At 42.3% G+C, this 18,262-nt stretch overlaps 2 protein-coding genes across 2 annotated transcripts in view; one reads left to right on the top strand and one right to left on the bottom strand.

Moving 5' to 3' along the window:
* Positions 1 to 10,842, top strand: part of ogfod3 (2-oxoglutarate and iron dependent oxygenase domain containing 3) — a 34,141-nt gene extending 23,299 nt beyond the window's left edge. The window contains exon 9 of the mRNA XM_023993242.2: positions 10,310 to 10,842. Within this exon, the coding sequence (XP_023849010.1) occupies positions 10,310 to 10,458 (149 nt within the window). The 3' untranslated portion in view covers positions 10,459 to 10,842. The remainder of the gene's footprint in view (positions 1 to 10,309) is intronic.
* A 5,498-nt stretch (positions 10,843 to 16,340) lies between these two features.
* On the bottom strand, positions 16,341 to 17,622 carry LOC111967030 (urotensin-2 receptor). Its single transcript, XM_023991934.1, has one exon. It carries the CDS (start codon positions 17,477 to 17,479, stop codon positions 16,385 to 16,387), a length of 1,095 nt encoding a protein of 364 aa, XP_023847702.1. The 5' UTR covers positions 17,480 to 17,622; the 3' UTR covers positions 16,341 to 16,384.
* Positions 17,623 to 18,262: the final 640 nt, after the last annotated feature.

Below are 18,262 nucleotides of genomic sequence, written 5' to 3'. Positions count from 1 at the left end.
AGGCATGTGAATTCTATTCATTCAACTGTGACTGTGTCATGAAGAACATGAATGGTTGGAATACTCATTGACCAATTGTGAGGCAAGACTGGAACTATCCATATTATAATTGATTTGATTGAAGCTTTCTCAGATTAGATCATTTTTCTACCGTCTCTTATTGTATCACTAATCCATTGGCTTGATATATAGTCAGGTCCAAAATGATTGCCACCGTTGATAAAGATGAGCAAAGAAAACTATAAAACCAATAATACAAATACTGAGCTATATAGTATTTGACATAATTTTTTGCAAAGTGTATTTTATACTAATACAATTGCTCAGAGTAAGATTTTAATAAATATGTGTACTTAGAAAATTATTTTCTCTCAAAAAGGTGGGGGACAAAATTATTGACTCCCCTGTTTTCAATACCACTGAGCCTTTTTCAAAAATATTTTAGGAGATTGGAGAACACATTGGGAAGGATCTTTGACCATTCCTTCATACAGAATATTTTCAGATCCTTGATTTCTAAGCCAAACCCACCACTGGTGTGCGTGGGAAAATAACTGTCTTTTTTTTGTCAGCCAGTGATTGTTAAGCAAATAACTGCTATTTAATAGACAACTTTTTGCATCTCCTGGCTTCCACGCACAGCCTACAAGCCATTGATGCAGACCTTTGGAAATTCAATTTCAAAAGTCTAATAAATCCATTTAATATAGCCTTCACTATCACAATAAACCCATTATTTATTTAAGACCAGTCTAAATAAACATGATATGAAGAAAATGTAGTCTTTTTCGGAAGAACAGAATAGCATACTCTTATGTTAGGCCCTGATATGGCTATGCCATATGGCTGTGGGCTACACTAGTTAATTTAGCAGACAAGATTTGCTTAGAATTCGGAGCCTTTTGCGACCAAAGTGGCCGCTGGGCCCTTGGGCTGAATATAATAATTAGAATTCCCTTTACCCGGCTGCTGTGTTCRGAAGCGCCTATCGCTCACATGGCTCTCTCAGATATCTCAATTGTTATTAGCAAATGCCTGTCAGGTGATCTCGTCCTTCTCACAGGCATCTCAGTTCCGAAGTAGGCTACAAGTGAAGACAAATGCATCCGGGACGCAACTGCGTGCGTCCCTCATCGAATTCCGAGTTTCATATTGAAGCTGTTAGAAGAACTCTCCACATTTAGCCTACTTTTTGTCAGCCAACAAGATGAATAGGACTAACGAACAGCAAAAGCACTAGCCTCTGTCAATCTACTATCCCCCATAGTACAAAAGTATACATTTTATTGGTCAACTTGTCCTTCTGTGCAATAAATAAATATTCCAAACATACTCTGGGACAGTTGTGGGAATCGATAGATCCCAAATTAATACAGCCACTCGTATAAAACATTTAAAAGCAATTAGGCTGATGCAACCGATCAGAATGTTTATCTTAAGATGTTGATAAACTATTAGGATATTTCTTCCAAAATGCAATCAATTAGCGGGAAAACACTGTTCTCWAAAGTTACCACGTGATTATGCATATAATGTTTTTATTATAAAGGTGCTTTTTTTATGGTGCAAATGATCTATCCCAAACTTGAACCTCACGCAGTACAGTGCTGTGAAAAAGTATTTGTCCCCTTCCTGATTTCTTATTTTTTTGCACATTTGTCACACTTAAATGTGTCAGATCATCAAACAATATTACACAAAGATAACCCAAGTAAAAACAAAATGCGGTTTTTAAGTGATAATTTGATTTATTAAGGGAAAAAAGCTATTCGAACCTTCATGACAAAGTAATTGCCCCCCTTTTTAAATCATGAATTTACTGTGGTTAATCACAATTTATGGAAAGCTGAGTTCAATTTCACTAGCCATACCCAGGCCTGATTACTGCCAGACAAATCACTTAAATAGAACCTGTCTGACAAAGTGAAGCAGGCCAAAAGATCTCAAAAAGCAAGACATCATGCCGCGATCCAAAGAAATTCAGGAACAGATGAGAAACAAAGTAATTAACATCTATCAGTCTGGAAAGGGTTACAAAGCCATTTCTAAAGCTTTGGGACTCAAGCGAACCACGGTGAGAGCCATTATCCACAAATGGAGAAAATTTGGAACAGTGGTGAACCTTCCCAGGAGTGGCCGGCCTACCAAAATTACCCCAAGAGCGCAGTGACGACTCATCCAAGAGGTCACAAAAGAACCCACAACAACATCTAAAGAACTGCAGGCCTCTCTTGCCTCAGTTAAGGTCAGTGTTCATGACTCAACCATAAGATTGAGACTGCGCAAAAATGGCATCCATGGCAGAGTTTCAAGGCGAAAACCACTGTTGACCAAAAAGAACATAAAGGCTCGTCTCACTTTTGGCAAAAAACATCTTGATGAGCCCCAAGACTATTGGGAAAATGTTCTGTGAACTGARGAGACAAAAGTAGAACTTTTTGGAAGGTGTGCGTCCTGTTACATCTGGCGTAAAAGTAACACAGCATTTCAGAAAAAGAACATCATACCAACAGTCAAATATGGTGGTGGTAGTGATGGTGGTGATGGTGGCGGTAGTGATGGTGGTGGTAGTGTGATGGTCTGGGGCTACTTTGCTGCTTCAGGACCTGGACGACTTGCTGTGATTGATTGAACCATGAATTCTGCTCTCTACCAAAAAACCCTGAAGGAGAATGTCCGGCCATCAGTTCGTGACCTCAAGCTGAATCCCACTTGGGTTCTGCAGCAGGACAATGATCCAATACACACCAGCAAGTCCACCTCTGAARGGCGTAGTCAAAGTCCGGTCTTGAATCCAATTGAGATGCTGTGGCGTGACCTTAAAAAGGCGGTTCATGCTCGAAAACCCTCCAATGTGGCTGAATTAAAGCAATTCTGCAGAGTGGGCCAAAATTCCTCCACAGCGATGTGAAAGACTAATTGCCAGTTATCACAAACGCTTGATTGCAGTTGTTGCTGCTGAGGGTGGCACAACCAGTTATTAGGTTTAGGGGGCAATTACTTTTTCACATAGGGCCATGAAGGTTCGGATAGCTTTTTTCTTAATAAATAAAATCATCACTTAAAAACTGCATTTTGTGTTTACTTTGGTTATCTTTGTGTAATATTTCAATTTGTTTGATCTGAAACATTTAAGTGTGACAAATGTGCAAAGAAATCAGGAAGGGGGCAAATACTTTTTCACAGCACTGTATGTATGCCAGTTAGGCTCTACACCGGTTGTAAAGCGGTTTAATGTGTTTCAATTTAAGAAGTTTGAAAGATTATTGGAATCTGTGTGTGTAGCCGACAGGTAGGATGGCTGACAATAGTGAAGGTGAACAGGTGGTTACGGGTCAGATGACTGAGAGGAATTGAGGAGACTGAAGCAGGAATTACTTTAACCACAAAGTGGTATATTTAATGGTTAGTTTTTTGTTTGCTGCATAACAAAGGAAACAGAACAACATGTATCAAATCAAATTCATAATCCCAAAGTCAAATCATAATAACAATCATTCTCATTATTAACATAATGAATTAGTTCAGCAATTCAGTTCAATATGAATTCAATATGAAGCATGATTGAGTCAATTAGGATCGTAACCGTTCATCATAATCATAATGCAAATAAATCGATCAATTACTCAATCTATAATCTCAATCTGTTTGATCTCAGGGTGATCAATTTTGCAAATAATAATTACATTTCATATTTCATACTTCCAGATTTGTCTTATGTACATATCACTTCGTTACATTTGACCATATATCAATGGTTTAATTGTCCCGTGATGATCRGTAGGGCCGTGATGATCCGTAGGGCCGMGATGATCCGTAGGGCCGMGATGATCCGTAGGGCCGGGATGATCCGTAGGGCCGGGATGATCCGTAGGGCCGGGATGATCCGTAGGGCCGTGATCATTGTCCATTGATATAACACAATAGGTTTGAAGCGTGCGCGGGCAATCTGRGCTCCGCGATAATAACTATAAACTATAACTGATGGCCCGCTCTCCCGAGCGCAACAGATAGTTCAGATGAAAGATAAATCCACCAAATCTGTTATGTTGATTTGTCGACACACACAATGTCTGGATTAGAAGGCGTTGGGGGAGAGAAAGCAGCGAGGTCGGGGCGGTGGCCGTTTCCTCCTTCTTAATGAGTTGAGATCTGTTTGACATTTCCACCCGACCTAATTAAAGAACTCTTGCCCAGCTGCGCAAGCGGCCATGAATTAAAGGGCGATTCCACCAACTCCATTGGCCTTTTCCACAGCCACCTTGGGATTTTGTTGAATTCCACACTCCTCATAAAGCTCATCCCTCCACGTCCTCTGTCATCTCAGGGAGAGGAATTATCTGGGCAAATGGCCAGATATACGTCAGGTTCTTTACCTGGATCTCCCTTGATCTAACACGACCATCGGTATCAGGCATGGTCTTGGTGATATGGCCCACCACCCAGGAGGCTCAAGGGAGTAGAGGGTCCATTATCATTACTACTTGGCCATTGTCCAGGCTGGCCATTTCCCTCCTCCCATTTCCCTCTGTGCTCTAGGATTGGTAAGTAATCCCAAATTAATTGGGCCCAGAAATGGTCAGCTAAGAGGCCAAGCGAGCACGGGGCAAATCCTCAATGTTGGGCACAGTTGCTCCGGCCGCCATTTCTGACATTCCATGCAGGCGTATTGGTGCTTGCGAGGGCTCCTCATCCTCCAAGTATCTAGTACTTCCACCTCATCTCCCCATATACTCTCTCTGGCCCGGTGGAGAAGCTTCTCATAACTCTTTATGAGGAGGCTGGTGAGAGGGTGTCTGGAGTCTCGGATAATTGGATGGATAGCATCAGGATCCAAGACTTATGCTTGGCGCAGCCTCCTTCCAACTCTGATCATTCCGAGTATTTGGTCGTACTCTGGGGCAAGTGAGAGAAGACGGCTGTCCTTAGCCACTTCCTTACCGGCATTCAGAGGTTTTAGCTCCTCAGGGAAGCTGACTGCTRGGGCATGCTGCAGGAGGAGTGTCTCTGCAGTGAGGGAGGTGGGTATGGAAGCCACCCCYTCTGAGGTCTGGTTGGTGGTGGTGATCAGATCCTGCAGTGTTTGGGATTGTGCTGGGTCAGGGAGAGCTGTTGTTTGGTCAGGGAGAGATTTCGTAGCATCGGATACTTGGAGGACAAGGAGTTCTTTGCAAGCACCAATACACCTGCATGGAATGTCAGAGATGGCGGGCCGGAGCAACTGTGCTCAAAAATGGTGGACTTGCTCGCTTGGGCCTCCTCAAACCCCCCTTCTGGTCAACAGGAGTAGATTTGGCCAATTTAGTTGTGATACAAGTTTATCAAATATATAGGCCTATGGGCTAGGCTACGTGAGGTGTGCGACTATGATTAAAAAAAGGCGCAYAAAAAAAGTGCTGTTTCTTGCCTTACTGCACACATTGGGCATCATTCACAAGTGATAGGCTAATATTGCCACCCATCAGACTATTCTTAATTTATTGTTGTCTTTACATATACAAAATATTATATGTGTGAAATTAGTTTTGATTTAGAATGGACCATTATCATGCATCTGTCTCAGAACTTAACTTTACTTAACGTAAACTCACTCACTTTTGTACATCGCCTTGGTCCGTACAATTGACCTTATTTTAGTGCCCAAAAAAACGTAATACTTCCAGATCAACTGTAATGTCAATACCATTGTAAAGCACACTTTCTCCGCTTTCCACCTAAATCCATGCCGAGACCTCCACGCTGCCCGTTTCTGCATGATTCAAGAATGCAATGAGKCCCGTCGGGTKTTTTTAAAAATGGCGGGTGGGGAAGCGAAATTAATGCGTGATAGTGAGAAGGAGAGATGTTGTGTGGGAAAATTGTTTTTTTTCACTCGATCTGTCCAACTTATCACCTTATCGCCTCTAAAATGTAAATAAAACACCATAAAGAGTTTATATAATGTGTCATTACATACCTATTTGAAGGTTTGTGTCGAATTTGAATCGGGTTTTTAGGGCGGTGCTAAAGTGAWCTTCAGAAGTAAACAGCGGCTTTGAGAATCATGATCGCTTGCAGTGATGACGCAATAACGGACTAGGTATCCCCCCTTACCCCCGTCACTGTCTATTTCTTGTTTTTAAACGATGAGAGAAGTGCTACACCTGGTGAGGAGAGATTGTAAGACAGAAATAGTTGCTTTATGAGTGCTGTACGTTACGGCATGACACGTCATGATGTAACGGAGGGTCAGTTTTTTCAACTTTTCTCCAATACTATAGATCCATTACCATGTCGATCAACGCTTGAATAGAAACGTAGTTCACACCCCAGATTTTGAAGTCAACACAGTCGCTACAGTCCCATTAGTTTTCTTTGTAGCCTCGTTTGAATGTCGCGGTTGCGCACATTTTGTACGGAATGGGGTGAGTTCACGTTAAATAGCGAATGGAGGATGCTTTTGCCAAGGTTCATTTTCATTCTAGCCAGGTAGGCTATACTCCTGTTGTAAAGCGAAGCAATGTGTGAAGCGAAGGAATGGTCTATTAGGAAAGGTGAGAAATAAATATAGTAGGCCTAGCCTATAGAAAGTGGATGGGATCCTCTTTTTAATACAGGCAATCTCAACTTTCTCACGCAATTGCATAGCCTATTGAAATGTTGTGCAACATGAGCTCATGGGCACTCATGAAGTGTTTGATTTGATTTTCGATTATATTTGCATTAATGTCTGAGTGATTAGAGGGACAATAGAGAGCGGAGTACCAGGCCGTTAGCAAGTTTGGTAAGCTACTAATTACCATCAGCAGCATCAGAGCTTGGAGAAGCCTAGTTACRGTGACTGAACGGTCACGGAGAATTTGAATGCGGTCATGACTCGTGACCATCGGTGTGGCAGTAATACGGTCACCATAACAGCCCTAATTGGCACTTGGATTCAAACCGGTGCTTGGATTTGAACCAATGGTCAGATGACATGAAAATAGAGCTCTTTGGCCATGCACACCAGTGGTGGGGTTGGTGTCGAAAGAAAGATGGTGGAAAAGAATCCCATATCTACTGTAAAATATGGTGGTAGATCTTTGATGTTATGTGGTTATTTTGCGCACGCTGGTCCTGAGGCCCAAAATCCACAAAAAAATMGTTAGTTAAACACAAAATCATTATTTTGCAATGGCCATCTGTCTCTGAACTTYAACCCCATTGAATACGTGGTTTAAATTGAAGAGGGAAGTCCTTAAGCTCAGACAAAGGAAACCAAGAATCTGGAAATATTATTTTTGGAGGAATGGTCTAAGATCCCTCCCAAAGTGTTCTTCAGTCTCATAAAACATTTCAGAAAAAGGCTGTGTCTTTATACTTGCAAGGTGAGGTATTGAAAAGACGGGCAATAATTTTGACCCCCATCTTTTTGAGTAGAAAATATGAAATCTCTTTCTCTGGGCAATTGTATTAGTATAAAATAATATAATTTCCTTTTTTTTGTTGCATACAATATACCTCAGTATTTGTATTATTTTTTTTGTGTGTCTTTTTTGCTCACCTTTATCAAGGGTGTCAATCATTTTGAACTTGACTGTAGTAGCTGACATTCACATTATCAACAATAGTGCCTTTTCATAATAAACGTTTCAAATATTTTACATTTCCCAGGCTTGAGAAGGATTATTCTCAAATGAAGTGTTCTTTACCATTTATCTATGACTAATACCATTAATTTATTAATACCTGAAATACCCTCCTTTTCAGTGAAGGGAAAAGCAGCAGTTTGTCTATTATAGCTCTTGTCATTTCCGCTAGCGCTCTCTCTGTCTTTTGTTTAGCTGTCACCTTACCGTTTCTCTCCTTTTTCCCTTTGTCTAGTTTTTCAAAGTGTAAATTCTATTAACGCCTCCCGCTGATTTCCCCTGCCATCCTCTGCTAGCAGACAGCTAGGGGGACTTATATAAATCAGACACAACTTTCCTCCCAGATAATGCTCTATAAAAAAACAGACAACAATTCCAGCTTTATATTTAAATGGTAATGACAAAAACACTCACACAATAAAAAAACAATCATAAGGATCTGCCCTAGAAAGACACCTTGCTATTGCAGTTGAGCGTAATACTGAAGGCTTATTGGAACAGCAGTGTGTAGKAAAAATGGTGTAGAAGTGGATATACTTTTTAAGGAGCTTTTGAATCCTTTTACTTTGTCCTGCAGCTACTTTTTATTAGCTGACCTAGCCAATCTCAACAGTCATGTCTAGTAAAAAAAGTTGGCCTTAGACGCTAGAACTTGGTTGCCTGGCTACCCATCCTTATCGATCGAATCGCTGATGAGTTTGTTTTATACAACGCCCCTCATTTTGAAGTCACACAAACGAGTTTCAGACCGAATGGATGTAGCAATCGATAGCAGCAACGGAATTTAATTCAGGGTAAGTCGTCAGGCAAAGAACTTGGGGATACAACCAATGATTCATATATACACTATATGTCTGACAGCTGGCGGTGCTTTGAAGCCACCGCACCTCCATATTGGCACCCCCACTGTTGTAACAAATATTTTGGTAGATATAGAAATGCATTTATTACTGTCAACATTTTGTTTTTGCCATATTTATTTGATTACAGACACCATAATATTTTCTAATTATATTATGTGCGCTAAACATAATATATATATAAACACAAAGATTTTCCTTTAAGTATAATTTAAAGTTCTATTGTTACTGTCCCCACTGCACTCCATTCATTCCTATGGAGGACTGCTCCTTCTAGGGAGTGCAAACATGGCTGACCGGTGGCTTCAAAGCCTCTTATTGGCCAATGCGTAGCATCAGAAATCCAGGGTTTGTGTACTTGCTCTCACCTTGTCGGTTCTTTTGTATATATCTGGCTCCGCTGTGTCTTTCTCCAACTCTTTTCCTATACCATCTTTTACCTAGCCCATGTCTCCTTGTCCTCTCAACCCTTATCAGCGATTTCTCTCCCTTCCCTTATAACTCACTATTTCTTCCATCCCTCTTTCCTCACAGCAATTTTGAAATCAGATTTTTAACAACCACAGTGTTAAATGTAACACTTTCTTAGTGTGTATATGTGACCCACTGAAAAAAAGTGTTAAACTAACACCCCCAGAGTGTTGGGTCCCTAAAACCGTGGTTGTTTCAAATTCTGACTTAAAGTAACACTTTATTAGACTTGATGCTGTTACACTTTCTCAGTGAATAACCATGTAGTGTCACAGTAATTTGTTTGGGTGTTTTTAACACTATAGGGTGTAAAGCCATATTAGCATATTTCCCAGAGTGCCTTTTGACTGGATGTTAGTTATCCACCCATGACTGTGTTTTTTAGTGACAGAGACATGGTTGTTGCATTAATTAACTTCCAGTGCTGACACCTTCACCAAGTGACTGCCTAAGTGAATGTGTTTGAATGAATAGTTATGGCCTAATTTTCCTTAACAATATGTTTTAAAGTCCAGGCTCATGGGCCACATCAGACCTGCAAGTCACAATATGCTGGCTTTCAAAGTTTTAACTGCCTTGTTCAGGGGCAGAACGACCGATTTTTAACCTTGTCGGCTCGGGGATTCGATCTAGCAACCTTTCGGTTACTGGCCCAAGGCGCCAACCACTAGGCTACCTGCCGCCCCAAAGTGATGTGTAATTCCTATTGGAATCCAGCCAAAGGGAGGATATTCAACAATTTTATCACCTACAACCTGCATTCAAAACTGCTATGGTAAAGAACTTGATAAATAAGACTACCTAAACCATGTAAACTGGAACAACCATCTCAGTAATAGGTGCAATAAGTCCAACCACTTACACATTGGATAAGTTTAGAACAATTTCAGTTATTTATCTTTGTATAGCATAAGATCAATTAATCAATCAACGTTCATGCAGAAACATAGATGTTAAAACAATGTATTCTGAAAATCCACCAGCAACAAACAAAGCACTCAGAGTTAACGGAAACTAACTCCACACAGTTGAGTAACAACAACACAGTGTTGATTCCACTGTGATTCAAATAACACTGCAGATAGCGCCAGTTTCAATCCCACTGGTGTTAACCCCACTAGAATCAACACTCAGATATAACACTCAACACTTTTTACCTCAACACCGATATTTGAACACTTGTACATTCTCTGTGCTCTCCCTCTGTTTAACCCCCAATCTTCTCTTATCTCCCTCCAAGGTGTGATGATCACCACCCCATATCGATCCCCTCTTATCCCTCATTCCTAACCTCCCTTCCTCTCTTCCTCTCCAGGGTCAGAGAGACGTCAACCCATCTCTCTTCTGACCCCTCTTTCTCTTCTCTTCCAGGGCGAGTATCGTTCTTTTCCTCAGGGTCGGAAAACCTTCACCGCGTAGAGCAGGTCTCGTGGGGAACGCGCTACGCCATCACAGTCTCCTTCACCTGTGACCCCGCCCACGCCATTTCAGACCCCGCCATGCCCATTACCTCTGTGTGACAGTGTTGCCTGGAGGACTCCTGCAACACAGAGACGGGAGAGGAAAGGGAAGGAGAGAAAAGGCGTGGTGAGGAGAGAAAAGAGGGGGCAGATATGTGATTTTCCCTGATAATTCAGCAACACCTGAAATAATATTTTCTATATCAGCATCTTATACTTAAACAGAAATGAATGCTTTTTACTTTTCTATGTGGTGCTGATCACATCACTGATGGTAGAGGCAAGGAGAAGGACAAAGGATAATACACACTGGTCTAAGATCAGTTTTATCAGTGCCAAAGTAAACAGGGTGTACTGCTTTCTGACAATAAGATTCCACTTACTACACAGTATGTTCTTCACAATCTAAATTGAGTGATTTAAAAGTAAATTGTTTTGATACAATGTTTTGCCTTTTTTCTTTTCTTTGTCACATTTCCATTCCATGGTTATCTCTATACTGATTGTGTTGCAGAATGGGTCAAATGTAGTCCGGGTACCAGTCTCTTCAGCTACCATTCCACTCCTCGCCACTCCTCCTTGGAAATGACAAAGAGTTTCAAGGTGTGGAATGTTAGCTAAAGAGACCGGTACTTAGGCTAGGTCAAATGCCTGTGCCCTCTATTTCTATCTAATTTCAACTTTGCCTTGTTTATTCCTCTGTTTGTTTCTCTTTCAATATTTGTGCACCAATGGTTTCTGCTCCCACTAGAAACTGAATGGCTCAAAGCACAAACAGGTCTCAGAGAAATTGGTTTTGAAGAGGTGGAGTGGTGGTATTTGGACACCTCTTGACAACTTTCCTATTCCCTCATGTGAAAGTATCAACCTGTTGAAGCACCAAAGGGCACTTCCATGCCATTCACTCTCACTTACATAGGGAATGTGACAATGTGTTTTCTTCTGAGAAGAAACCCCACAGTTGAAAAGTAATTCGTATTTTTATGTGTCAAGCTTTATCATTTGATCAAATGGGATATTATTTGAAGATTGTCTGTGGGATTTGGAAGAAATAAAAGAACCCGAAGTAACCTAGTTTGGGACAACAAAATCATTGAAGGGGAGTGAACGAGTGCAGAATTGGGCTTATGTGTAACGGCTTTCGTTGGTGGAAGGAGAGGAGGACCAAAATGCAGCGTGGTACATATCCATAATATCATTTAATCGAGAATGAATACAAAAGAACAAGAGAATAAATGAAAACCGAAACAGTCCCGTATGGTGCAAACACTAAACAGGAAACAATCACCCACAAAACACAATAGAAAACAGGCTACCTAAATATGGCTCCCAATCAGAGACAACGACTGACACCTGCCTCTGATTGAGAACCATACTAGGCCAAACGCATAGAAATATAAATACAGAACAAAACATAGAAAAACAACAGAATGCCCACCCCAACTCACGCCCTGACCAAACTAAAATAAAGACATAAAAAAGGAACTAAGGTCAGAACGTGACAGTATGACTTAGAAAGTCGTGGCATCACCTCACCACCCCTGGCTGTCTGAAACACACTAAGCCCGTTAGGAAGTCATTGTACGAGCCTTTAGCCATTTTACGCCCTGATACTCAGGATAAGGCACGGTGTTTCCAATTTCTAGCTAAGGACATGGTCCATGCATCCGCTTATGAAGCCTGCTTCCCTAAATGAACCGGGAGGATGCTCATGGCATCCATACCGTGACAAATGCATTTTTATTCTTAACCTCTCTATCCACTTACTCCCAAACAATTAGAAATTAAATATTATTGGTAGAAAATGAATGAGAGTGTTCCCCCATGTAGCATGTATGGTGTTTATTTTGTCCAAAACATTAAGAACACCTTCCTAATATTGAGTTGCACTCTCTTGCCCTCGGAGCAGCCTCAATTTGTCGGGGCATGGACTCTACAAGGTGTTGAAAGCGTTTCACAGGGATGCTGGCCCATGTTGACTCCAATGCTTCCCACATTTAAAGGGTGAATGGGCAAGACAAAAGTGTAGATGAAGGGGAGGAGATGGGTTAAAGAAGGATTTTTAAACCTCAAGACAATTGAGACGTGTATGTGTGCCATTTAGAGGGTGAAGGGGCAAGACAAAATATTTACAGTAAGTGCCTTTGAACGGGGTATGGTAGTATGAGCCAGGCTCACCGGTTTGAGTGTGTAAAGAACTGTAGCGCTGCTGGGTTTTTCACGTTCAACAGTTTCCCAATGTGTATCAAGAATGGTCCACCACCCAAAGGACATCCAGCCAACTTGACACACAGGAAACTGTTGAGCGTGGAAAACCCAGCAGCGTTGCAGATCTTGACACAAACCGGTGCACCTGTCACCTACTACCACATCCTGTTCAAAGGCACTGCAATATTTTGGCTTGCCCATTCACCCTCTGAATGTCACACATACACCATCAATGTCTCAATTGTCTCAAGGCTTTAGAATCCTTCTTTAACCTGTCTCCTTCCCTTCATCTACATTGATGGTGGATTTAACAGGTGAAATCAAGAAGGGATCATAGCTTTCACCTGGTCAGTCTGTCATGGAAAGAGGTGTTCATAATGTTTTGTACACTCAGTGTATATTTCAATTGCCAATGCATTGATTATCAACTGACTTTTGTCACAGAATAACAATTGAGTTGGTTAGATTCTGTGGTTGTGGGAGGGAACCACATTACATATCGGAGCAGGGGTTGCATCACAATAGTCACAAGTGGCTTCTTCTCCTCGTCTCTTCTCCTTTGTACACACTAATTCACAATAAGGCATCGCCATATTGCTTTCACCTGTGCTGTTTTTTTCAGTGCTGGCGAAGGAAGGATGTATGAAAGATATAGCCCTAGGGACTGTTATCTGTTGGGTTGGGTATCAGAAGGCCGGCACACAGGACCAGTATGCCTTGTAATCCGTGCCAGTGAGTTGGCAGAGTTGAAATCCTATTATGTCTTTACCTGATCTTTAAAGCCTCAGTCAACTCCATGTCGGTCAGTTTATTTCATCCTCAATCAAATCAGTCTTTTTGGACATCAGATGCATATTAATAATTGAGTCTGTTGTCAGGAAGCCATGTTGAAAACATCAATAAAGTGATGATTGAAAAGAACAGCATGCCTTGAGCTATTGTAATGCATGACAAGTCTTGTTCGGGTCTGTGTATCTTCTGTTAATTTGTTTTAGCTTCAGTATCTGCTACACACAGAGCTAAATCCCTCCTGACAGTTCTGTCTGTAGGGGGAATATTAGTTGTGAGTGAGCCCAATAGCTTATCTTTAGTGAGGATAGAAATGAACTTTTCAGAAGTGCATGTGAGTACAAGTGTGTTACCTAGATCTCCTCCTCAGGCACTTCATATGGGGCCTGTTAGACAGCTTTCATCTTTGAGGAGAGAAGGATGAGGAGGAGGAGAAGAAAGGGATGAGGAGGAGTGGGAGGGAGGATGGAAGGGTGTGAAATTAGGAGAGACGGGAGATAGAAACAGCAGAATGGAGCACACACGATGGAGAACACATGTAAAATAAACTGTGCAAGAAACAGTGGAAAGTCTGGAGTTACACGTTTTGGTGAAGTGCTGTGCATAAGAATTCTGGTTCACACTGGGGGATGTGTTTCATTCAAAGCTGTTGGACCGATCTTTTGGGTAACAAAAACAGTTTAGGAGACCATAGAGAGAAAAACGGCTACCACGTTGAAACACAGGAAACCTGTGGGATTCAAGGCACTCTTGTTTTTGTGTATTGAAAATCATTTGGGATTTCTTCAGAAATAGTTCAATGGGTCCCCCCCACAGGCACTCCGATCAATACCAAGAAAATACAGGCTTTATAAACTCAAACTTTTTTTCACTTCCTTTAGATAAGAGTGCCTTGAACAAGTTCTGACTATTCAAAGAGGACCTTGTAGGACCTAGTCTCAACTCCAAAGCGACACAGCCTACTAGCCTACGCACACACGATCACCCTTCTGTATCAGTTGTCCACATTGCTGATCTCTTCTGATCATATAATTTTTTTCATTGTAAAATATAAAATGAATTGGTAGATTTAGCTGAACACCGTCTTCTGCTTCCTCACTATTAAAGAAGTTCCGTAGTTAAAAACGGCCCATGAAGACTTTATTGCGGTTACTTGATGCAAATGGAAAGTGAAGGTCCAGTGCCATTTACTTAATTTTCCTAACATGTCCTCCCTTGTTAAAACAAACTTCAAACTGTAAAACCTCCAATTGTGTCTCATTCCTGCTCCACGTACGTAACGGGCATAGCCCAGCGCCTGTTGGAGCGCTCTGAGTAATARAAGCCTTCATTGGCTGATAAAACGCAGCCCGGTGTTTACACTTGAAGCGGCTGCGTTGCGTTATAATTTCCTTAAACTGCCTATTTACCCTCCTCCGCCTTGGAAAAAACAGATGGGGATAGGAATCCGCTCGGCTCTGCTCAGCTCCACACATGCTGTGCATTCCAAATGGCATCCTATAGGCCCTGGTCAAAAGTAGTGCACTATATCGGGAAAAGTGTGCCATTTTAGACCCAGAATGCAATCTGAGAGTATGATGAACATCAGAGAGAAATATTCAACAAGGCTCCGGTGTTATCTGCTGGAGTAATTTATTATTATCTGGGACTAATTAGGAGAGAGAGAGAGAGAGAGAGAGAGAGAGAGAGAGGTACACCGTCTAAGCTTTTTCACTGGCAAATGTAAATGTTACGGATATGTGCAGGCCACCTGGGACTTGGTGTGTGCCCGGGTGCGTGTGTGTGTGAAAGGAAGTGTAGAAAACCAATTTCCTGCCATTTGGCTGTGTTTTATCTGCGTGGGTGAGAGGTGAGTTTGAGGAGGTGGAGATGTGAAGGCAGATGGTGGTCTGACGTGACACTGATACGGTTCCCGTTGGAGCAGATTAGACTAAACAAGCTTCTGCCCAGCACAGGAGGCCATCTTAATCATCGTTATAGACTCTACATAAAACATGAGGGCTGATTTAGCGATTGTTCATTAGCCACCAAGAGGACAGCACAACCGGAACAGACATTCCTGTCCAAAATAACAAATAGATAATTTTATCTGTATCAAACTATGATATTGATCCAGTCTGATCAATTCTGGATCACACACTGATAGGGTTCCATTGATGATCAATGAAACACTGATATATGATCAGGATTAATGAGAATTGTGGTGACTTTGTCACTTGTAGAAGGCCCGATGTAAACAAACCAAGCTAATAGCAGAGATTTCAGCACCATGGCCAGCGGTCATACTGGTGTTCCAAAGTTCTGCCCGTCAGCACCACATGACAGTAGATAGCAACCATCACTCAGGTACTTGTACTGAAGAAACTCTGCACTCACAGGAGAAAGACAGGAAGGCCTACACAGTTTCCTCACCTCAGTGCAAATGAAGGAGAGGAAAGTATATTTTTGACTATTGAGATAACCCATTCTTCTCAGCCAGATGGTGACAAACCAGGGCAGAGGGAAGAGATGCTTTTACTGTGTAACCTTCACATCTGTCTGCTATATTTTCCACCTCCATGGTGTATCTTCCTCCCGCCTGCTGTGGTATTCAGTGAAAGTAGTTATTAGAGTCTACCTGCCATTCACTGTAGCCACGGATGCTCAACACAGAAAGACAGCAGGTGGGAGTCAGGTAGATTATACAAGTGTAGTAGAATATAGCACAGGAGACTCAGAGTCAAACAGAAGTAAAACCAGTTTCTCCTCCACACACTTCATCGCTCTGCAATGAATTGAAACTAGACCTGATTGACCTGTCCACTGTTAAGTCATATCTAACTTGAGGGATAGGAAGAAGGAAGGAAGGATAATACAATAATAATATACCAAGCCATATGACAATGTATATCTTAGCAAACTACTTTTGTGCATTTGACAGATGCGTAAAAGGGATAATGATTACCTGTTACCTGTTGCAGTTCCAAAATCACTCTCTCTTTGCACGGGCTCACTGTCCCTGCAGAGTCCCCATCACCAGCGTCTCCGAGTTAAACTCAAACTGATTCGAGGAGGATGCCGACTTCCCGCAGGAATACAAGCTGGGAGTGCGCTGCTTAAAAGACGAGGTGTAGCGGTAAAAGCTCTTGTGTCTGTTCTTCAGGTACTCTCTGTAGTTCTTGGTGAGGAGGGTGTATAGGAAGGGGTTAATGCAGCTGTTGCTGTATGTGAGACACGCCACCAGGTAGTTAATACAGGTGTGTGTGTGAGATGCCAGGCCTAACGGTTTGTGCTGGTATAACGGGAACAGTTGCCATATCCAGAACGGCAGGAAACACGCCCAGAACACCAGAACTATAGTGAAAATCATTACCAAGACTTTCTGCTTCGGGGAGCGCTTGTTCCTTTTGTTGATGACCGAGTTCTTCTGGGACTCTAAATAAGTCCGGGCTAACTTCGTATACAAATAGCCGATAATCAACCCAGGTGCCATGATGCTCGTGCCAAACAAAACGGTCAGGTAGATCTTATACGCCCGGGGCGCCCAGGTGGGCGCGCACATCCTCTTCACCCCCCCGTTGGGCGCGCTCTTGGTGGTCTCTGTGACCATGACCATCATGGGTAAGGTGAGGACCAGGGAGAGCAGCCATACCCCCCAGGCCAGGGCTTTGCGGTAGCTCTTGGAGCGCCGTACCGTGTCAAGGGGCTTGGTGACGGCCAGGTAGCGCTCCGTGCACATCACAGTGAGGGTAAATATGCTGGCGTGCATGGTGAGCAGGTCCAGGCTGAGGAGGATGCGGCAGCCCACATCTCCGAAGTACCAGTCCTTGAGGAAGTAGGTGCACACCACGAACGGGATTGTGGAGAGGTACAAGAGGTCCGCTAGCGCTAGGTTAATAATGGAGATGTACATGGAGGTGGCGAAGCGGATAGAATGACACATCACTACTAGAGTGTACACATTCCCCGACACGCCGACTATGTAGACGACCGACAACAAGGTCCCGAAAGTGGAGGTGATAACCAGCTCGTCCACGCTGCTCCCGGAGCCGCTGTTTGGAGCTGGCGGACTGACATTATGGTTAACAGTCTTGTTGTGGTTCATCGCACTGTCTGTGTGGAGCCTCTCTGGTGTCGTTCCGTTTTTGTTCCGATGTATTGTTTATGGTGAAGAAGTTCTGAAAGATGCAGCGAGGTTTAGTTGGTCACTGGTCAGTGAAGCGCACCAGTGCGGGTGGTGTGTCGACTTTAGCGATATCTGTCTGCGCGCGCTGCCGCTGCTCCTCTCGGCTTCTCCTGACGTCAGTCACTGAACTCTTCCCCAGTCACACTCTCATGGATCTTGCATAACATATACAAACATAACACTATAAACAGTACACTATATTTAATTAATTCTGAATTTACTCATGAACTATTTCATTTTGAGCTGTGACAAAATAACTCACATACCAAACAAGAGGGACTGAGAGAAATAAGAGGTGCGTTTCTTACATATATTTTTTTGCAGGCAAAGTAAATTGTTTATCGAAGATTGAGTATGGATTTCCTACAGATTAATATGTTAATTAGAAAATGGTAGAATTCCCGTTATTTCAAGGAAAGAGAGCGGGACACTTTTACGCACGTACATTCGGGGTAATTATTAACAGTGACTTGTCTCTATCGTTCATTTGATATCCAGGGTGTCCCTTTACTGAAGATCAGGCTGGCAAACTTAGTAATAGAATCTCATAAAAAGGGTATAGTGATATTCATCTTTCTCACCTGGACCTACACACGCGTAGGTATTAGGAAAAATCAAACGTTCCTGCTTCTGGCACAAAAAAAACGTTCGATTTAATGCCCTTGTATAATCTAAGAGGTGAACATATATTTTCCATTTCGT

Source organism: Salvelinus sp. IW2-2015, linkage group LG8 (assembly GCF_002910315.2).
Source record: "Salvelinus sp. IW2-2015 linkage group LG8, ASM291031v2, whole genome shotgun sequence".
Lineage (NCBI taxonomy): Eukaryota > Metazoa > Chordata > Actinopteri > Salmoniformes > Salmonidae > Salvelinus > Salvelinus sp. IW2-2015.
This window is presented reverse-complemented; position numbering and strand designations above follow the sequence as displayed.

Coding starts and splice junctions, on each gene's coding strand:
- LOC111967030 (XM_023991934.1), bottom strand. CDS start 17,479: ATGAACCACAACAAGACTGTTAACCATAATGTCAGTCCGCCAGCTCCA.